Source organism: Dermochelys coriacea, chromosome 1 (assembly GCF_009764565.3).
Source record: "Dermochelys coriacea isolate rDerCor1 chromosome 1, rDerCor1.pri.v4, whole genome shotgun sequence".
Classification (NCBI taxonomy): Eukaryota; Metazoa; Chordata; order Testudines; family Dermochelyidae; genus Dermochelys; species Dermochelys coriacea.
Genome location: NC_050068.2, coordinates 287,580,803 through 287,602,905, shown reverse-complemented (window position 1 = coordinate 287,602,905; position 22,103 = coordinate 287,580,803). Strand labels below are relative to the sequence as shown.

The window sequence follows — 22,103 nt, the reverse complement described above, 5'->3', positions numbered from 1 at the left end:
TAGTCACTTCTCAAGATTCTTGGCACCATCGGCAAGGTTGTAAAAAGGAAATACCCTAGAATTTCTGGGGGTTTCAGTGACAGGTATGCTTACTCTGCTTCAGTCTAGATCAGCCACCACATCCAAAGCTTATCGTAAGATTGCGGGAAAGTTTGGATCTGACATAAGAGCTAGGGTTTCATTCAACTTTATTCTAGGCATTTCTTGAATTCAGATATCCTAAAGCATTCTCCTGTCCACAGAGTTTCCCTCTTGCAAACTTAATTTTGTCTGAGCTCTTTGTGAACCTCCTTTTGAACTTATTCCTGCTGTTTCCACTTTCTCTTTGTCATCCTTAATCTTATTCCTAGTGGCTATCTTCTGATAAGAGTGTTGGAGTTGGTAGGAAGGTTGATTTAAGCTCTCTAGTTATTTATTGGAACTAGACTGTATCTTTCTTTAGATTTAAATGTCTCTGGTACCAATTTAGTGCTGTGAGTGTGCAATCCATAAATAAAAAAAAATACATATAACATAGCAATATAAAGGACTGCCCATCCCACCATGACAAACAGTCACCAGCAAATATAATAATTATATAAACTTCAAACCCAGCCCTTCCCAAAAGCCTTCTTAAAATAAAGTAACCATTTTGCAGCATATCCAGAAGGTTAGCCAACACAGGCTCAGGTGAACCAATGCAAAAAAGCAGTCTTGTAGTCAGAAAACTTGAGTTGACTCAGTTTCATCAACTTCATAGTGAAGATAACAGGGACACGGGGTCAGTCAGTGAAAGTAAACTTTCACTTCAACCCACAATGGTGTCTTTTGTGTGAGCTGTTCAAGTTTGCAACTCATCAGCTATATTCCTTAGTTAAAGCAAATATCAAGAAACTCAGATGATGGTTAGCCAAGCATGGTCATTTCAAGACTCGTTTCGCTGACTCAGTACACTTTGTACCTAAGACCTTTTCCACTCATGTCTTTATGCACTTATATTATTTTATCTGCCAACCTCAGATTGAGGTGTTTGTGAAAAGTGGTTAAGAAAAATGAGCCAACCACATTTAGATGTCATCCAGATATATAGTGACCATGTCTTGATGTACAGCATTCTGTGACCTGTTGGAGAGTGCAAGAGAATGGCTTCAAGGGAGTTCCTTTTGTTTGTTCCCAATTTTAAGTAATTGGCATCTTAGAATAGTCTTTTGTTGGGAGCTTATCTGGAATATCTGATTATTCTGTTGCATTTCAAGGAAAGCCAGGCTTCCCATAAACAGATAAGTGCTGAAACCAAACCTTTTGGTCCTTAAGCAATTAAAGGTGAAGTGCAGATCCTGGTGGACCATGCTGATGTCCTTTCAGTTGTGTATATATGTGGCACTATATTAAAACTTTGTTCATGAGGATCTAGTCAGGAAATAAAAGCACTACCATTGCTATCTATCAGCATAGGGAGACTATTTTTGACTTTTGTTTTTGCATGCAGGTTAAAAGTTTGGGTGAAATAATTCCATAGTAATTTTGTGAGTTTTCAGGTTTAAAATAGTTGATTTTTTCCAAGTAGCTTAACTTTTTTTTTTTTTTTTTTTGAAGTAGTCAGGTGCCACTAAACCAGCTTGTGCTTTTTAGTCTGTCTCAGCTTGTGCTTTTTATTTCTCTAAACTCAGCTGTGAGTAATGCTAAGTCTTCAGTAACAGCTTCAGACATAAGAGAGAGCCTTAAGCATCTGTCTAGATATCTTTACTTTTAAAGCACATCAACCCAAAATATTTAGCTTTTGTTTGACAATATAATATATAGTGTATGATATTCCTCCTAAATAACAGCCTGGAAACTTGCCCAACAGGATTTAAGATTTGACATGTCTAGCCAAACTTCTAAGAGCAATAGACTATGTATGGTGTCCTCTGCTTTTTTGTTATGTTTCAGTAGCCAAAACTGAACTCCTCCTTGGACAATTTTATTGTTTAAGTTTACATTACAAGTCTGATTTACTTTGGCAGCCTACAATGAATCTTAAAAAGGCAGTCTTTCCAATCACCACAATCTGAACAGTTTAAAAAAAAAATCCGTGTATCTAAACCACAATATTTTATATGTTAATTCTGTCACTTTAAAGGTTTAAAAGTGGGCAAAACTAGTTTTACCTTTCAATGTGACTTGAAGATAATGCTTGACCTAATGTTATTTTAACTTCCTTTTGAGATTTACTGATGCATGTAATGTTTCCTTTACAAACAGTGAAGTTGAAAACTAAGTGCTGGTATGTTCCCTCTCCATTGTAGAAACATACGAGGCCTGAATATTCACCACTCCTGGATCAAAACCTGCCTTTTCCCTTCTTCAACTCCCCTACTTTTTCCTCGAGAAATACAGTTAAACAAAAAGGAACATGAGTAAATATAAACTTGCTGACCTTCAGTGTTGTCTTCCCTTGGGTTTATTTTTCTGTTTAATTCCTTTTTTGTACTTTGTTTCTCTCATTCTTATTTCCATGGTCTTCCTCTTTTTTCCTCTTTCTTTCTGTTCTCCCACCACAAGATATGCATCTGTCTCCCTCCCTAGCCTCTTTCATTTTTCTACAGCATTCTCTTTGGGAAAGCTAGCTGCTTGTGTATGGAACAATATATATATTAAGTTGGGAGATGTACCTTAATTGCTGTGCCTTTGCATACATAGTACCTCTCGAAATACAATCTTTCAAAAAAGTTAAAAGGCTGCAGATCGGAAAAGCAAAAAATGAAACTTTCACACAAGCAAACTCAAAATAAACACAACTCCCAAATTAAATAAAATAAATCTACAAATTCCAAACTAGGTGGACCTATAACTATGCCCTGAGGCTTGTCAAACTTTAGTTGTCCAAAAGCAGGATATTAGAAAATTTTGCTGCTGATATTATTCTAGGAATTGAGAGTAACAGCTCAATTTGATGCTACAAAGTAAGATGTGGTTTCTCATGAATATGTCCTAGGGTGTTTAAGCTTTTGAAGACAATTGAGAACACCTGCAGTTGCATCCAGAACTGTATAGGAAGCCAATGCAGAGATTTGGGCATTGGTTCTATGTCTTCATAGTGATTTCTTCCCCCAAGGAAGTGCGAGGGTGGGCAGCTGAATATTCTGGGTGACTTTCAAGGGAAGTCTGAAGTAGAGTGTATTAGAGTATTCTGTTGTGGCAGTGACAAAATTGTGAATGGCTGAGTTCTACATCACAGTGGAGTGGCTGTAGCCTCATGTCCCACTGGGGAATGCAGGGTGCTAAGACCTAAAGCTGTAACTTAAGAATTCAGAAACAGTGATGGCTTCTCCATTTTTATATATCTTAAAAAAACCCACATTACTGTGTATTCAGTGGTGCTATTTTATTGCTTTCATTGAGTGTCATGAGTAGGGTAAGCTGATGATTCGAGCCTATTGAGTGTAAGCCCCATAAAAAATGTCTCGTGTATGTAATGTGATGTACTGTGGAGTGCAGTGTTACATGCTTCCATTTGGAGACTTAGTGGGACACCTGGAGGCTTCAGTAAAAGTGGCTTCCAATGAGGTAGTCTAGCTTGATGCAACATGGACTGAGGGCAGCAGAGGGAGGCGGTATTAAGTAGGGAATACAGGCTTCCGTGGAGCTGTTTCAGATCACATGCACACCCTCCCTGCTGCCTCTTCTGCTTTTGCAGACCCATCAACAAGTGGAGTGGAAGGATTTCTGAGCCCGGTGGTGGTTTTGGATGTCAAGTAGAAGGGAAAAGAGTTCTGAACCTGGAGTCTTGGATAGGAGAGAGCTTAGAGCTGAGGTGAGGGGTAGCTCTGAGTTATTGCAGGTTAAGTAGGAAGATGAGGGCTTCTTGACTACAGAGATAAATTGTTGTGTGGGGGTGTATGTGAAGGTGCTTCTGAGTTGGTGGGAGTTGGCTTGGAGCGAGCTGATGTACTCTGGCAGGCTGTGAGCTGGAAGGGGGATGAGTTTGGTTGGCACAGATGAGTGCAAGGGGAATTGAGAGTCAATTGGCTAATGAGTTGATGTGTGTGAGGAATGGTAGATAAGAATGAGATTGAAAGAGGAGAGGTTGTGACAAAGACAACACCAAAGGCATTAAAGTGGCATAGATACTGTGTCTCACACCCTGCCCTTTCATGTAAAAGGTCCCAGGTTTTCATTTTGAAAGGGCCAAGTTATGGGGGAAGGACGAGAGTGCCCCCCCTTTTTTTCTTCCCACTTCCTCACCAACCTCCCTCATACTTGTCAAAATACTCCAAACCCCAGTGTTTGTTTTTTCACTTTGAAAACATGATCAACCTGGGCATTCTGGGAGGTTGCCACTTGCAGCACTAGTTTTGGGCTCCAGCTGCCGCTGTTCCTAACTGTATGCAGCATTTTAATGTCAGGAAGGACTGGCAATAGGAAGACTCTTCTGAGCTTTTGCTTCCATTTTTAAAATGTATTCAAGAAATCTTGGACCATATTACCATTTACACTAAGACTTCTTTACACTGCTGTGCTCGGTGGTAAGACTTTAAAGTCGGAGTAAATGTAATTTATGCCCACTTTACAATGTTCTGGCAGTGTAAAGGGGCCTGATAGGGGTCTTGGTGTAAATGAGATTAAGCTACCCACTCCACAAGTTTTAATGATTAAACTGATTTTGATTTGACTGCATGTTGCTGCCTTTACAAGGAGCAGGGATAAAACTAGAGTGCTGTTTTGGAGTTAGCTAGAGCTGTACTGTAAGGAGGCTCTCTGGAGACAAAACTTTATATTAAAAATATAGAAAAAAGGTTCTGTGAACAGGGACTCTTCTTCAGACAAATGTTTTTCTTTAAAGGTAAAGAAAATAAAACATTATTGCTTTAAAATAAAATTAAAATTTTGGAAGGTGTATATTGGCTATATGGCTATATCAAGCACTAGTGAAAGCAGTACTCACATTGTCACAATACAAAACTTATGAAATTACCAAACTTAGAGAATTCTTTTATATATTCTCCTTTTGGTTTCTATATTCTGTTTCAGTGAATGTGGTCTTCTATATTTCAGGAAAGAAGCCTTTGTACTTCAGAGAATTTTGGAAACACACATTTAGCTTAGTTGTATTTTTAGATCAGCCTGATAGGTTGCCATATAGAAGGAAGTACTAGATATACATATACAGCATTAATGTCGTTGCCTCTAGTGTTAAGTTCAATGTTTTGAAAGGTTTTATTTAGCAAAGGTTATCTGTTGCACTGATTTACTTGTGGCAAAGCTTTAAAAGCCCACAAACTACTATATTAAGTTAGAATAAATAATTTTCATTTTTTCATAGGAGCTGAAATTAAAAGATGAAGAATGTGAAAGACTTTCTAAAGTGCGAGATCAACTTGGACAGGAATTGGAAGAACTTACAGCTAGTCTGTTTGAGGTTTGTTTGAGTCATTGCTGTGATATAATTAAAGGAGACTGGGAATGGTGTGTTATATAGCATCAGTACCTTGTACTCTGATACAGAAAAATCCAGCTTGTAAAAGAATTTGTGCTCTCAAGGCTTGGGCCTGTTGAAGTAGAGACTTGAGAGCAAGAAATTGTATAGCTTTACATGTATGAGAGAGAGAGAGATCTCATTAGCCTTGTTAGTCTGCCTACTGCACCCAAAATGAGGGATGTAAAAAGAATTGACCAGAAAGCTTAAAATGTATTGTTCTTCTCTTTTGTATAACCATTTTCTGTCAAAGTCAGATTATCTGTCTAGAAGATTGCATAAAAAAGAAATAAATTTGGGGCCACAGTGAGGGGGACATAAAAATGCATAACTTATGCTTCCAGCTTTTAGATTTGGGGCCAGGTGCATTGCTCCCCAAAACTTTGAAATAAACCTGTTAAATATACACAGTTATTTATGTGCATTTGTGTAATCAGTCAATATAGAATTTGGTTGCACAATCAGAAGCATAGATATCAAAGGGGATCTCTAAAGTTAAGATAAGGATAGTGGTGCCATCATAAAGAGAATGAATTTGTGTCATCTCAGGAAACCATTCTAAAGATATATTTATACTTAAAGAAGACACATACAGATGACTAGTATTTTAAAAAAATTGAGTTCAGAGGCATATAATTGGAAAAGAATGAATAGAAGACTAGAAGGAGTAAGGTAGAAGTGTGTGAGAGAGAGATGATAAACAAGAGAAAGGAGAGGGGAAAATGAGCGAAATTGGGTAAGTATTTCACATAAAAATAAATATACCTCTGAAACATTAAATTGATGCCATGTCACGGTACCATGAAAAAGTATATTACTTAATCTGTATTTGATATGCAAAATATGAAATGTAGGGCATTTAGTAACTATTCTGTAATGTGTTTAAGCGTTCAACATTCCCAAATGTTAACATACCACTGAAGCTTTACTTCTGTGATTACTTCACTACGGCCTTGGGCCCTGATCCTGCATTGGGATCCACAAGCCTGAACCTTCGTGTTTATGCAGAGTCTTATCGGCTTCCTTGGGTCATTGAATGGGCACAGGGGCTTGTATAAGTGTAACCTATGTAGAGGGGAGGTAAGTCAATCTACTTACCAATTCTGTGCTATGGAGTTCCTCTCTCTGCCTTAAAATATTTATACAGACCATGAATTCCTATCATCGTAAGAGACTACAATTGGATTTTCTATAGGACCATCTAAATACTAAAAGTGGAAATTATAATAAGATTCACTTTCTTTCTCATCTTGGGAACCCTGTACCAGTCTTTACCATCAGCTAGTTATGCGCGCGCACACAATTCATAATTTAAAATTCCTTTTTATGAATAACACTCCAAAGATAAACTGTTACAGCACAGTGTTATAATGCACCCTAGCTAGATGAATATCACTAACTAGAGATTTTGTTGTTTTCCTTGAAATGAAGAATATAACACAGGAGCTAAACCTGAAGCTACATATATATAATTCCTTACAAAATAAATACAGGAATTGGGATTCTGACAATCAGAGATCTTCTACCTTCACATAAAGAAAAGGAGTATTTGTGTACTCCTTAGAGACTAACAAATTTATTTACAAGTAGGTAAAATTGACAAGTAGGTAAAACGTTTAGTTATAGTATATAACCAACTATTTCAGCATCCACGCTATTGCGTACGTAAACTTCAAATAAAAAAGAAAACAAAACTTGATAATTGGCACAGCTGTTAGGCTCATGCATGGTCTTTGGTTCAGTGATATAGTACACCTCCTGAAGACATTTGACCTCCAATCTGCAATTCCTTCTTAATGGTGTTTCCTAGTCTAACTCTTATTGACTTCTGTAAAATTACAGGAAATGGCACTAAGATTCAACCCAGAGATTTAGTCTGGGTTACCCCGACAGCTCTATCTTCTCCCTGCGGGACTGGGTGGGATCTGACTGGTCCTCCAAATGGCTGCCAGTTTTGTAACCCCTGACAGAATTCACTACTGATTGGCTTGCCACCTTGTCTGGGAATGTTTCCATATCAACTCGGAGCAAGTAGAAATAGCAGCAGTAATAACAGCAATGAGTGTGTTTGGCTGACCACCGTGATGTAAGAAAAAGAAATAGAGGTTACACTAGCATATCCCAGTGCAGGATCCAGGATTTATTTTGTATAGTTGGGTGTGTGCTTTACATCCCAAATACTTAAATTGTAATAATATGACACACTTTGTTTTGTGAGATACATCCCTGCTTGGAAACTGCATGGTCAATGTTAAATGTACCTGTACAGATTGTATAAATGTGTGTTTTCTTATTCCTGCATGTATCTGTTGTGATTTAAGGTAATTTTATAAACCCATAATCTAGAGCTCTCATGTAAGCCAAGGGGAGCAAAATCATTCTTGCTTTAATGATTTATTATTTTTTCTTTTATTTATATAGCATCCAAAAATGTGCTAGGCGCTCTACAGATGTAAGCTAGGTCCATGTCCCAAATAATTTATAGTCTAAATCCTTTGTGTTGACTTCCCTTGGCACCAGCCGGTCACAGCATTTACCCATGTGCAATAAGTTGCTGAATCAAGGCTCAAATAGACATGACATATACAGACAAAATGATGTTTTTTTTTAAAAAAAATCTTAACCCCTTAGCTCTCTTCTATTTCCCTTTATTAGCTGAATCTTGCTTCCTTACCTGGATTGTTTTTAACACGTTACTATGTACATTTTTTAAATGTAATTTATTAATCTCTAGCCTGATATATTTGTTTGGTTTTTACATTGCCTATTTTCCTGTTGAATTTATTTTTACTGTTAAGTATTAGACTTCATATATTCATTCAATGAGCCTTCTTCATGCACAAATTTAAGATTGAGGTTGGCTCTGCTGGCGACAGGAGAGCAGAAGCAGGTTCCTTTGAGTATGAACATGTGCCTAAGTTGCTTCTCTTGCTGCTGGTCCTCTTTCTCAAGAGAGGAGTGAGGTCTTCAGCTGGCAGCCACCGGAGTTTGATTGGGGTTTGGAGGTCCTGCCAGGCATGGTGCTTAGCAGTTGGCTGCTAGGGATTTCAGTTGCCAGTGTCTGTGATCAGGGCCAATGATATACAGGGCCTGCTGATCTCCTTTGTTTTGCCATTGCAAAAGTAATAGGTTTGTAGATATTTTGAGTTAATAACTATTTTATTTAAATTCCAAGAGACATCACAAATCTTACTCTTTTTATATGTAATCTTCATGAAGAAATGGGTTATTATGTCATTTATTTTTAAGTTTTTTCCCCTGGATTTTGTAGGGTGGCTATTTTATGGGAAACATGTACACTACAAAAATATTTTGTTTTATAGGAAGCACACAAAATGGTGAGAGAAGCTAATGTCAAACAAGCTACTGCAGAAAAACAATTAAAAGAAGCACAGGGAAAGGTGAGTTGTTTTTTTTTTTTTAAACTTATTTTCTGTGCATTTTATTAGAGTTTAAATCCAGAATTGTTCGTGGGTGAAAAATTTAAAAAGGATCCTCACTTGTGTATATCTATGCTAATAATTACTGAATTGTTCTGTGCCATCTACATATACGGTCTATAAACTTGGCATTGGATTTTTGGGCTTGGCATTGGATTTTTCCAGCACAATGTTGAAAGTTGGCAGTGGACACAGCAAAACAGCAGGACTACTGCATATTGTGCTCTAAAGGTGTACATGTTGCTGCTGTTTATGCAAATCAAGACAATTACATTCACTATCCATATTTGAAAAGTATCTAACAGTATTGCCAATTGGCATTTATATCATGCCATAATGTGTGCATAGGTTGCAAGTACTTAATTGTATTTTCTCATTTTCAAGATTGATGTCCTTCAGGCTGAAGTAGCAGCTTTGAAAACACTAGTACTGTCCACTTCACCAACATCACCAACTAAGGAGCTTCAGTCTAGTGGAAAAGCTCCATTTAAAAAAGGACATGCAAGAAACAAAAGTACAAGTAGTGCTATGGGTGGTAGTCATCAAGACCTCACCACAGTTCAGCCAATTGTGAAAGACTGCAAAGAGGTAACAGTTCAACGATTGTGTTCTTTTTGGCTAGTGGGATGTTCATTAATGTTTATTGAATTAAAAAAGCAATTTTATTTTCATTCCCTATAAAATTGTGTATGGTTATGCATGTGTCTGTAAAATCTTTGTGTACCACTGATTGCTCTCAGAGATTTTTTTCTGTTAACTTCTGTTTCACCTTGGAGTTCCATATCAATAACTGGTGAATTTCTGAATCTTCCTGTTTACCTTTAAATGCTTTCTTCGGGGGAGAATATTCTAAATATTTGAAATATTGTAAGATAGTTACCTGTAACATTTTCTGCAAGCGTTGTTTATACTGTCAGCTTTTTTGTTATACATTTGGAAAATGTATGAGACTTGGTTAATTTCAGGCCTTTCTGCACTATTGGACGTAGAACTGGGAAGAATCAGACTAACACCTGGTAAAGTCAAACTATAACTTTGAAATCTAGTTAATCTAAAAAACAAAAAAGTTGTTTCCTACACCTGCTTCTTAGTCGTCTTGCCAATTTTAATTGTTTTGCAAGTAAATTAAAAATGTTTTTCTTTCTCTTGTTGCTGTTCAAGGGAAACAAACACAAAGGAAACTGACTATATAGAGGAAACCAGGAAACTAATTATATACAAAATGATGTTATTGCACCAGTATTTTTTTTAAACGGCTGTAATATAATTCTCTAATCTTTCATATATTAGTAATCTTAGGTGCTGTTTGTAAAGATGGAAAAATATTCAGACAGAAGCGTAATTTAAATTGATTGTATCCCTTTTAAAATTTTGTTCCATTATAATTCACTGCTGACCTGATGAGGGAAAGAGTGGGGATAGAAGAGAGATACACATTCAGCACCTAGAAAGGAAACGAATAAGGCAAAGTACAAAATACAAAGTACGAAGCAGAAAGCCAAATAAAAAGAGCTTTTCAAGTCAACTTGGTTTCTTTTAAATATTGGATGAAGAGGGAAACTCAGAAAAATACTAAAAATAAATGCAATGTAAATAATGACTGTTAGATTTCTAAAATGTTGAATAAACGCATACAAAAATTATGCTTTTTTTTTTAAAAAAAAAAAGCTTTTTTCCCCCCTGTGAGTGACTCTTTAAGGTATTGATAAACCATTCATTTTCTCATGCCTTTTCTTTTGATTGAGGCTATGGGGAATGTTCCTTTACGGAACAGAATACACTTATTGGGTTTCATTTGCACAATGAGATTGGTGGCTTAGCAACAAGGGCATTTACAATCTGGTTTAACTGAGACAGCTGACTTGATTATATCTAGGTGAAAGTCAAGTGGATCTAACAGAAAATAAATTGGCCTGCCTAAATTCTGTGTTTTTTAAAACTGATTATAGGAAAATGGTAAAATGCTTAAAGATCAAGGAAAACTCTGAAAATGGATAGATTAGAATAGTATACAGGAGGTTAATATACATAAACTGATCTTTTGAGTTTAATCAATTAGGATTGTTCTAGTGTGAATTATTTTTCCACTGCAGTGCCTCATTTACGTAGAATATTTTTAAATGATTTTTAAACGGTAACTTAAACCTTACATTTGCTTTCTAACAAGCATACTATAAAATAAGCATAATTAAATTCTCAGTTGGGTGTGTCAGCTTGTCGAATGTTACTTTCCTCTAGAACACCCACCCCATTCATAGTTTCTGAACTCTTGCTCACTCAATCTCACTAAAACAACAGCTTCTTCTCTTTCACAGTCCCTAATCATGAGGTGGCCCAGCAAATCCATCAATGGGCTTCTCTTCTTTTTCTCTATTTCCAACTTTTCCTGTTTTCAGTTCCCTTCAAGTTTGACAGTGAGTTTCTGTTTTCTTCTCTCAGTCCATAACTGTCCTCTGCCATCCTCTAGATGACCACATCTTCCCCATCTTATTTATTTAAATGGCATTCACCTTTCCTCACCTCACAATCCTTGACCCTCTTCAGCTTTCATGCTGTTGACCTACCTATCCAACTCTTTCCTTCCTGCTTCCCTCACACATACCTCCTCATTTGACCTTTGACTGTGGATTAATTTAAAGACAGTAGTACTCTTGTGAATCAGTTCAGGGAGGGTATTCTGTGTGTTAGGGAAGACAGGTTTGTAGGACAAAAGGACAAGTGGGTGATCCATCCTCAACATCCCATTTATTTGTTTCGCTTCTGCTTCTGTCTCCTTTAGTGCTGCTGCCTGTGCATAAAATACCATTCCAATCCCACTTCATCAAGACACTATCTTTCTCATTCAGAGCTCTCATAAGCTCCATCAGTTCCATCAAGAAGTGAATTAATAATAAAAACTATGCCAACTCCCACCCTTTCCTCAAAACCCCACCAATTATTTCCCCTTCATGCTTTCCCAATGTACCTTTTCTCTTCCCTTCCCCCCCCATCCCCGAACATGATTTCATGTGGTTTGGCTTCATGTTCCAGTAATTCTATGTGGTGCCTGTAAAATTATAGCATATGAGAGGCTTAGCAAAGTGGGGGAATGGAGTTTTTGGACTTTGAGGGACCTTAAATGAAGAATAACAGTGAGTTTAAAATGATAGGCTGAATTCTACTCTTACATTAAACTCTCTACACATACCAAGGTATTTGGTTATTTACTTTGCTTTTAAATATAATATTAACAGATCACTTAGGTTTGGTCACCTTACCAAACTTTTCAAATTCAGAAAACAAGCAGTGGACAGACTGAAAGGATGCAACAGATGCACAGATGTAAAAGAATTAGTAACTTCTCCCAGTTAAACAGTTTATCTTGTGTTGCCAAGGGCATCCTGACTTCAATGACTTGCCAGTTTCCTCTCTTGTCTCATTTTTTAATATTTCAGTGCCCTAATACTGCAATAAGTTAAGGTACCTGAAACAACAACTTAAATTGCTTATTTTTGTATACTTAGGCAAAGTAGAGATTTAAAAAAAAGTATGGTTAATATGCAGCTGCTGGAGCTATAGAATAATGTGGAATAGTGGTATTGGTTCTAATGCTTTTTGATTGAAATGCAGATATTATAAACTATTCAGTTTTAGCACAACTGCTGTAATCCATAACATTTGTCACTAGAATATAACTTTTTTTATTTAAAAAGTATCTTTTTGGGTTTGTTTGTTAGGCTGACTTATCTCTGTATAATGAATTCAGATCCTGGAAGGATGAGCCGACAATGGACAGAACATGCCCTTTCTTAGATAAAATCTATCAGGAAGATATCTTCCCATGTTTAACCTTCTCAAAAAGTGAGGTAATGTATTTATTCTGTCTAAATGTTGATGCTGTCTTTATGTAATGTACATAGGTACTCATGGAACAGTTGTTTCCACATGTTTTACTCAGTACCTGAAGGCTGTAAATTATTTCCTCACATAGTTACATAATATTTAGCTATTTGCCTCATTATAAAAAAAATTGCACTAGTCAAAGTGAAGGGCTGAAGCCTAACTTAGAGTGGTAAGATGTTGTACAGCAGTAGTCACCAGCCCGTAGATTGCAATCGACTGGTTGATCCTGGAGTCTCTGACAGTCGATCACAATCTCCAGCCGCTAAAAGTTCAACTTCCCCCTCAGGCCCCATGCCACCAGCGCTCCCAGCTATCTTCGAGACACCACTGACTTCCTGAGGAACTACAATCCATTGGTGATCTTCCTGAAAACACCATCCTAGCCACTATGGATGTAGAAGCCCTCTACACCAATCTTGTACATAAAGATGGACTACAAGTCACCAGGAACAGTATCCCCAATAATGTCACGGCAAACCTGGTGCCTGAACTTTCCGACTTTGTCCTCACCCATAACTATTTCACATTTAGAGACAATGTATACCTTCAGATCAGCGGCACTGCTATGGGTACTGCCTGGCCCCACAGTATGCCAACATTTTTATGGCTGACTTAGAACAACGCTTCCTCGGCTCTCGTGCCCTAATGTCCCTACTCTACTTGCGCTACATTGATGACATCTTCATCATTGGGACCCAGGGAAAAGAAGCCCTTGAAGAATTCCACCATGATTTCAACAATTTCCATTCCACTATCAACCTCAGCCTGGACCAGTCCACACAAGAGATCCACTTCTTGGACACTACGGTGCTAATAAGCGATGGTCACATAAACACCACCCTATACCGGAAACCTACTGACCGCTATTCCTTCCTACATGCCTCCAGCTTTCATCCAGACCACACCACACCACATGATCCATTGTCTACAACCAAGCTCTACGATAAAACCGCATTTGCTCCAACCCCTCAGACAAAGACAAACACCTACAAGATCTTTATCAAGCGTTCTTACAACTACAGTACCACTGCTGAAGTGAAGAAACAGATTGACAGAGCCAGAAGAGTACCCAGAAGTCACCTACTACAGGACAGGCCCAACAAAGAAAATAACAGAACGCCACTAGCCATCACCTTCAGACCCCAACTAAAACCTCTCCAACGCATCATCAAGGATCTACAACCTATCCTGAAGGATGACCCATCACTCTCACAGATCTTGGGAGACAGGCCAGTCCTCGCTTACAGACAGCCTCTCAACCTGAAGCAAATACTCACCAGCAACCACACGCCACACAACAAAACCACTAACCCAGGAACCTAACCTTGCAACAAAGTCCGTTGCCAACTGTGTCCACATATCTATTCAGCAGACACCATCATAGGGCCTAATCACATCAGCTACACTATCAGAGGCTCATTCACCTGCACATCTACCAATGTGATATGTGCCAGCAATGCCCCTCTGCCATGTACATTGGCCAAACTGGACAGTCTCTACGTAAAAGAATGAATGGACACAAAAACAGACGTCAAGAATTATAACATTCAAAAACCAGTCGGAGAACACTTCAGTCTCCCTGGTCACTCAATTACAGTCCTAAAAGTCGCAATATTACAACAAAAAAACTTCAAAAACAGACTCCAATGAGAGACTGCTGAATTGGAATTAATTTGTAAACTGGATACAATTAATTTAGGCTTGAATAAAGACTAGGAGTGAATGGGTCATTACACAAAGTAAAACTATTTCCCCTTGTTTGTTCCCCCCCCTTACTGTTCCTCACATGTTCTTGTCAACTGCTGGAAATGGCCCACCTTGATTATCACTACAAAGATTTTTTTTCCCCCACTCTCCTGCTGGTAATAGCTCACCTTACCTGATCACTCTCGTTACAGTGTGTATGGTAACACCCATTGTTTCATGTTCTCTGTGTATATAAATCTCCCCACTGTATTTTCCGCTGAATGCATCCGATGAAGTGAGCTGTAGCTCATAAAAGCTTATGCTTAAATAAATTTTTTTAGTCTCTAAAGTGCCACAAGTACTCCTTTTCTTTCTTTTTAAAAGTTCAATGGTGCAGCAGGGTTAAGGCAGGCTCGCTGCGGCCCCCTGATGGGGGTGGGGCAGGGGTTCTCCATGCACTGCTCCTGTGTGCAGGCATCACCCCTGCAGCTCCCATTAGCCGGGAATGGGGAACTGCGGCCAGTTGGGACTGCGGGGGCCAGGCCTGCAGAGAGGGGCAGCGTGCGGAGCCCCAGGCACCGCAGGGACATGCTGGCCGCTTCTGGGAGTGGCGTGGGGCTGGGGCAGGCAGGGAGCCTTAGCACTGCTGCGCTACCGCCTAAGGTAAGTGCTGCCTGGCAGGAGCCCGCACCCCTGCCCCAGCTCTAAGCCCCCTCCCAGAGCTTGCACCCAACCCCCTGAGCCTCCTCTCAGATCCAGCACCCTGAACCCAGTCCTGCATCCTGAACCCCTGTCCCAGCTCTGAGCCCCCTCTCAGAGCTAGCACCCCATACCTCCTTCTGCATCCCAGCACTCTGCCCCAGGCCAAAGCCCCCTCCTGCACCCAAACTGCCTCCCAGAGCTCACCCCCCACACACTCTGAACCCCTCAGCCCCAGCCCAGAGCTCGCAGCCCAGCCCAGTGAAAGTGAGTGAGGATGGGGGAGAGCAAGCAACAGAGGAAGGGGGATGGAGTGAGCGGGGTAGGGCCTCAGGGAACAGGCGGGGTAGATCCTGGGTTGCACTTGAATTCAAAAAGTGGTCTCCAACCTTTTTACGCACAAGATCACAGTTGTTCAGATTCCCCCTTCCCTACCTCTGTCACTGTATCCAATACTAACATGCAGTTCTCTTGCTATTCCAGACATGACTCTTTCAAGTAGAGACTCTCATTCTTCTCCCCTCCCACCTTCAAACTCTAGTGCCCTCAGGGATTGGGGATTGTGTACTTCTCATCTTACTAGGGACCTTTTAGGAGGGACATTGTCCATTTACTATCTTCCTTACTTATGCCTTTATGTAAATGGCCATACAGGCCACAACACCCTTTACTCAGCAGACACACGTCTTCTCTCCCAATCTATCAGAGCAGCAGAAAAAGTCAGGCTTTGGAGCAGGCAGCCAGGGCTGTGGTGCATTCTACTTTCTTTGAGGAGGGAAGCCTTAGGCAGAAGGGCTAAACTCAGAGAAAGGTGAAAGAGTTGGGAACATAATTGATTTTGGATTAAAACAGTTGTGTGAATTTCATCATCTTTGATTTTTTTTTCTGCATTTTGAATTTTCATTTGTTGCTGTAATTATTTTCCTAGCCTGTGGCTTTGACCATGTCATCCCTCCAGGGGCACCCTCTTCTCTATCATATCAACTCTAAGCTACTTGTCAGCACTTTCAAGGCCCTTCATGGCCTATCCCCACCCTATCTATTATCATTCACTACCAAGCTGTTGATACTTACCTCTGATTCGTCCATGATGCCAGCCTCCATAGCTCACTTGTTAAATTTTCAAACAAGCACTTTTGTGCTTTTTCCCATCCTGCCCCGTATGCTTGGGACGTACTCCCCGTAAACATGTGTAATGCCATTTTACTGTTCTTGTTCAATCATTCCTTAAAACGCTCCTCTGTGGTGATGACTATACTTGAAAACAGCTAGGCTAGGCTGCTGTTGTCTTGCCACAGCCTACCATGCTGACCAATATTGTCTTGTTTCCTTGTACTCTCCTGTTGGTTGGTCTGTATTCGTCTGTCTTATACCTAGTTTGTAAGCTCTTTGGCAAGAGACTATCTTTTTTGTACTGTTTGTACTGCACCTCACACAGTGGGGGCCTGGTCCATGACTGGGGCTCCTAGGCTCTACGATAATTTAAGTAAGTAGAAAAGTTACCTTTTTCATCATGCAAACCATTTTTATTTTTCATCCACCAGATATCAGTTCTACACAGATTAACTTGCTCCTCCCTTCTGTCAAACTGTGCTTTGCTGGTCATGGCCAGATGTATTTTCTCAGTGCCTTTTCTCTGGTTTCTACCTATGGTAACTTATTCCATCTAGAAGCCCTTTATACAGTTTAATTAAAAATATTGTTAGTCAATTAACTGGACAGAGGATACTGTACAAGGATAAAATATGCACTCCCTCCTGCCCCTAGCCTTGCCCATCAATTTTACAGAAAGATGGAGATGCAAATAGTTCCAAATGACTGTGGTGAGATCCAGAGTTAAATAAATAAATAAATAAAAGTAAGAATTCTCATGTTTCAAGTAGGAGAGGTATTACTGTTTTGGAAATTTGCATGTTTTACAGTACAGACATGAAAGAGGACGTTCATTTTGATTGCTAAGCTCCTCCTCCCCCGACCCTAAAGAAAGAAACACAACCTTTTCAGTAAATTGTAAATGAGATCAAGGCCTCAGGTGGGACAAAAGGGATGGAAAGCTGTTGTAGCTAGTAAGCAGCCAGTTGTGTATTTGCTGTCATGGGGCAATCTAAGGCTGGTTCTACACAACTCCTGGACCCCATTCCCATGTTTGCCAGTGATGCTGCGGGGTCAGAAAGAGGTGTGGCTGGAGCATGCTACACTCTTAGCATCACTATCAGTATGAGAGCTCATTACATACCTGCACTGTTTAGAGAAGCCCTAAGAGTGTCCTAAGCTGTGCTGGAGAAAGCACAGAACTGGCCCAGGTCATTTCTTCTTTGTGAGTTTGCCCGTCACCTCCACACAGCACTTACTGGGTACAGTTGAAGATTCAGCCCTAAGAGTAAAAGAAATTTATTCTTCGATCTTCCTAAAATACAAGAGGCAAGATTGAATCTTTTAAGCCTACAGAAATTCATTTGTTTGAAGAAGGTAAACATTGACAGCCTTTTCAGGCAGTGCTAAATTTTCCTCCTGCATACAACAATCTCATGTCTTTACTTGATTGGTGTATCACTCTATCATAATTCATCCAATCCTCTTTCAAATGGCCATTGGCACACAATCTGGGTAGCTATTTGCATATTGGTTCATTTGCAATCCATTTAGAGCAGTACATTAACTTCTTTCAGTACAATGTTTTATCTGTATGCTCCAGTAGTTCGTATGTGTCTCTAATTTATATAACTAGGCCATCTTACTGTTTTCCCTCTGTAACCCTCTCACCCTGTTAATGGCTACTGTAGACTTATATGTTGCCTGAAAAGGCCAGGATGCAGCTATTACCACTTATCTGTGCATAAATTACAGATAATCACTGTACATGGAGTGACCATCTTTTATTTTCCTTTAAGTATAACCAGACTAACTGAAAAGGAGTACTTGTGGCACCTTAGAGACTAACAAATTTATTAGAGCATAAGCTTTCGTGAGCTACAGCTCACTTCATCGGATGCATTTGGTGGAAAAAACAGAGGAGAGATTTACACACACACACACACACACACACACACACACACACACACACAGAGAACATGAAACAATGGGTTTATCATACACACTGTAAGGAGAGTGATCACTTAAGATAAGCCATCACCAACAGCAGGGGGGGGAAAGGAGGAAAACCTTTCATGGTGACAAGCAGGTAGGCTAATTCCAGCAGTTAACAAGAATATCAGAGGAACAGTGGGGGGTGGGGTGGGAGGGAGAAATACCATGGGGAAATAGTTTTACTTTGTGTAATGACTCATCCATTCCCAGTCTCTATTCAAGCCTAAGTTAATTGTATCCAGTTTGCAAATTAATTCCAATTCAGCAGTCTCTCGTTGGAGTCTGTTTTTGAAGCTTTTTTGTTGAAGTATAGCCACTCTTAGGTCTGTGATCGAGTGACCAGAGAGATTGAAGTGTTCTCCAACTGGTTTTTGAATGTTATAATTCTTGACGTCTGATTTGTGTCCATTCATTCTTTTACGTAGAGACTGTCCAGTTTGGCCAATGTACATGGCAGAGGGGCATTGCTGGCACATGATGGCATATATCACATTGGTAGATGCGCAGGTGAACGAGCCTCTGATAGTGTGGCTGATGTGATTAGGCCCTATGATGGTATCCCCTGAATAGATATGTGGACAGAGTTGGCAATGGGCTTTGTTGCAAGGATAGGTTCCTGGGTTAGTGGTTCTGTTGTGTGGTGTGTGGTTGCTGGTGAGTATTTGCTTCAGATTGGGGGGCTGTCTATAAGCAAGGACTGGTCTGTCTCCCAAGATCTGAGAGAGTGATGGCTCGTCCTTCAGGATAGGTTGTAGATCCTTGATGATGCGTAGGAGAGGTTTTAGTTGGGGGCTGAAGGTGATGGCTAGTGGCGTTCTGTTGTTTTCTTTGTTGGGCCTGTCCTGTAGTAGGTGACTTCTGGGTACTCTTCTGGCTCTGTCAATCTGTTTCTTCACTTCAGCAGGTGGGTATTGTAGTTGTAGGAATGCATGATAGAGATCTTGTAGGTGTTTGTCTCTGTCTGAGGGGTTGGAGCAAATGCGGTTATATCGTAGCGCTTGGCTGTAGACAATGGATCGAGTGGTATGATCTGGATGAAAGCTATAACATTCAAAAACCAGTTGGAGAACACTTCAATCTCTCTGGTCACTCGATCACAGACCTAAGAGTGGCTATACTTCAACAAAAAAGCTTCAAAAACAGACTCCAAGGAGAGACTGCTGAATTGGAATTAATTTGCAAACTGGATACAATTAATTTAGGCTTGAATAGAGACTGGGAATGGATGAGTCATTACACAAAGTAAAACTATTTCCCCATGGTATTTCTCCCTCCCACCCCACCCCCCACTGTTCCTCTGATATTCTTGTTAACTGCTGGAATTAGCCTACTTGCTTGTCACCATGAAAGGTTTTCCTCCTTTCCCCCCCCTGCTGTTGGTGATGGCTTATCTTAAGTGATCACTCTCCTTACAGTGTGTATGATAAACCCATTGTTTCATGTTCTCTGTGTGTGTGTATATAAATCTTTCCTCTGTTTTTTTCCACCAAATGCATCCGATGAAGTGAGCTGTAGCTCACGAAAGCTTATGCTCTAATAAATTCGTTAGTCTCTAAGGTGCCACAAGTACTCCTTTTCTTTTTGCGAATACAGACTAACACAGACTAACTGAATGTGTAAACTAAATGGTAACTAGATTAAGTTGATTGATTAGTTGATGTGTTATATAAATTCTTGCCTGTGTGTGTGTGTGTGTGTATATATATATATGCTGTGAATGTGAACTATTTTATTTCTTGGGGGAGGGGCAAACAAGGAATATTCTATTTAAACTAATTTAATACTGTATTCTGTGCGTTGATTTGTAAAATATCCAAAGCAGAATAACACTATATAGGCAGTAGCAAAGATCATTGGTACAGAGTTGTTTTAATAATACAGTTAGGAGTTTAGTGGAAACCATTGAGGAAAAACCCTTCAATGGACTATATTAGCGAAATAGAACTGTTGAGTCTATTTAAACAATCATATGGGCTGATATTGAGTCACATCCTTCTTAGTTAGCATTTTCGTCCAGGGCAGATTGGAAGAGGCCCTGGAGGTTTTTCGCCTTTCTCTGTAGCATGGGGCACTGGTCGCTTTCTGGAGGATTCTCTGCTCCTTGAAGTCTTTAAACCACGATTTGAGGACTTCAATAGCTCAGACATAGGTGAGGTTTTTCGTAGGAGTGGGTGGGTGAGATTCTGTGGCCTGCGTTGTACAGGAGGTTGGACTAGATGATCATGATGGTCCCTTCTGACCTTAGTGTCTATGAATCTATATGTAAAAGCACTTAAAAACAATGAATCAGGAAAATGAGTTAGGGAAAGGGATATTTTAATTTCTGCTTTATGATGTGTCCACAGGAAAATATTATAACCAAGCCTACTTTGGCAACATTGATAATGATCTATTGTTTTTTGGTATTTTATAAATTAATCAGTTTTATTCCTTCCTGAAAATCTTTGAAATAATAATTGGCTTTAAAAAAATGTTAAAAGTGAATGTCCAGATACTTGGACTGAAACACTCCTTGCTTAAAAGCATGTTTGATTTCATCTTAAAAAGAATAATTTCACTATGAGTCAATGCTTAACAAGAAAACAAACTAAACTTTTTGTTTTTGTTGTTCTAAATGCAGTTACCTCACAGCTTGGAGTTCAGGGTTATTTGGAGAGGAGCCTGGGAGTTAGGACCTTTTGGTTTTATTTACACTGACATACAGGGCAAATTCTTAACTTATCTGGGGAGTTGAATTTGCATGTTTAGACTTTTTGCTTTGATTAAATGATATTTATATAGATGTAAAGCTCGTATTACTTCAGTGCAATGGATAATGTCAAACTACTTCTAATTACTTCCTTTGCTATCCTTTTGTAGTTGGCTTCAGCTGTTCTGGAGGCTGTTGAAAACAACACCCTGAGCATTGAACCAGTTGGCCTGCAACCTGTTCGATTTGTGAAAGCTTCTGCAGTTGAATGTGGGGGACCAAAGTATGTTATACCAAATACTTTAGTCATATGAGAGGCACAATATTTTTCATCAGGCATTTGAATGGTTCTTGTGTTTGATCGAACTATTGTAACTGTTACCTGACCCTAATAAAATGGATATATCTTAACCTTTTGTTTATGGCCTCTGCATCTAGAATATTAGAAGGCTATGCTGAACTCTGTTAGGGGAAAATAAATGAGGACAGGGACCATCTTTTTGTTCTGTTTGTACAACGCCTAACATAATGGTGTTGGGTCCATGATTAAGTTTCCTAGGTACTGTGGTGGTGGTGGTAATCATCACCACCACCTCCACACATGTAAAACACAGGCAGAATAACACTGCAGAAAAAGCCTATGAGGAATTTAATAATCTTTTGGTACTTCACTTAAGACAGACACATAAGGAAGAGTAATATTTAATTCATTAAAATGATCCAGTCCTTGACTTAGAGGTTCAATTTTCTCTGCTGCTCTCTTGTGTTCTAAAGCACCATCTACACTTAAACAAAATAAACCCTCACAAGGTCTCTTTCCTGAAGAGTGTTTGATCTAACATCAGATAGGTAAGTTACATGCAATAAGTTAAATTGCAAGAGCCTGTGCATGTGGACACCATCTGAGGGGACACTATCCATGGAAAGGCTTCATGAAAGAAGTAGATATGAAGAAATGGAGAGTGAGTGTTTGATATCTGGAGGTGTTTCAAGCATAGCAAGCTGCATGAAAAAAATCTGGAACCAAGACAAAGGAAGCAGTTGAAGGCACTCAGGAGGAAGGCAAGGAGCAAGGCCTCAATGACAAGCATAGATATGAGGGTGGAGTTGAGATGAGGATGAGTTTGAAGCTGATGCAGGAAGAGGGAAAAGGATGGGGTGTGAGTAGCAGGAAATGAAGATT

At 39.5% G+C, this 22,103-nt stretch overlaps 1 protein-coding gene across 3 annotated transcripts in view; it reads left to right on the top strand.

Moving 5' to 3' along the window:
• The window catches only part of LOC119863668 (RAB3A interacting protein), a 54,722-nt gene that overhangs the window by 22,326 nt on the left and 10,293 nt on the right, over nucleotides 1-22,103 (top strand). The window contains exons 2-7 of one of the 3 annotated variants that reach the window (XM_038422424.2): nucleotides 2,268-2,378; nucleotides 5,285-5,380; nucleotides 8,761-8,838; nucleotides 9,262-9,465; nucleotides 12,594-12,722; nucleotides 21,091-21,203. In XM_038422424.2, coding sequence (XP_038278352.1) covers nucleotides 8,773-8,838; nucleotides 9,262-9,465; nucleotides 12,594-12,722; nucleotides 21,091-21,203 — 512 coding nt within the window. In that variant the 5' untranslated portion in view covers nucleotides 2,268-2,378; nucleotides 5,285-5,380; nucleotides 8,761-8,772. The remainder of the gene's footprint in view (nucleotides 1-2,267; nucleotides 2,379-5,284; nucleotides 5,381-8,760; nucleotides 8,839-9,261; nucleotides 9,466-12,593; nucleotides 12,723-21,090; nucleotides 21,204-22,103) is intronic. The other 2 variants (XM_038422415.2, XM_043493461.1) reach the window with 2 other exon arrangements.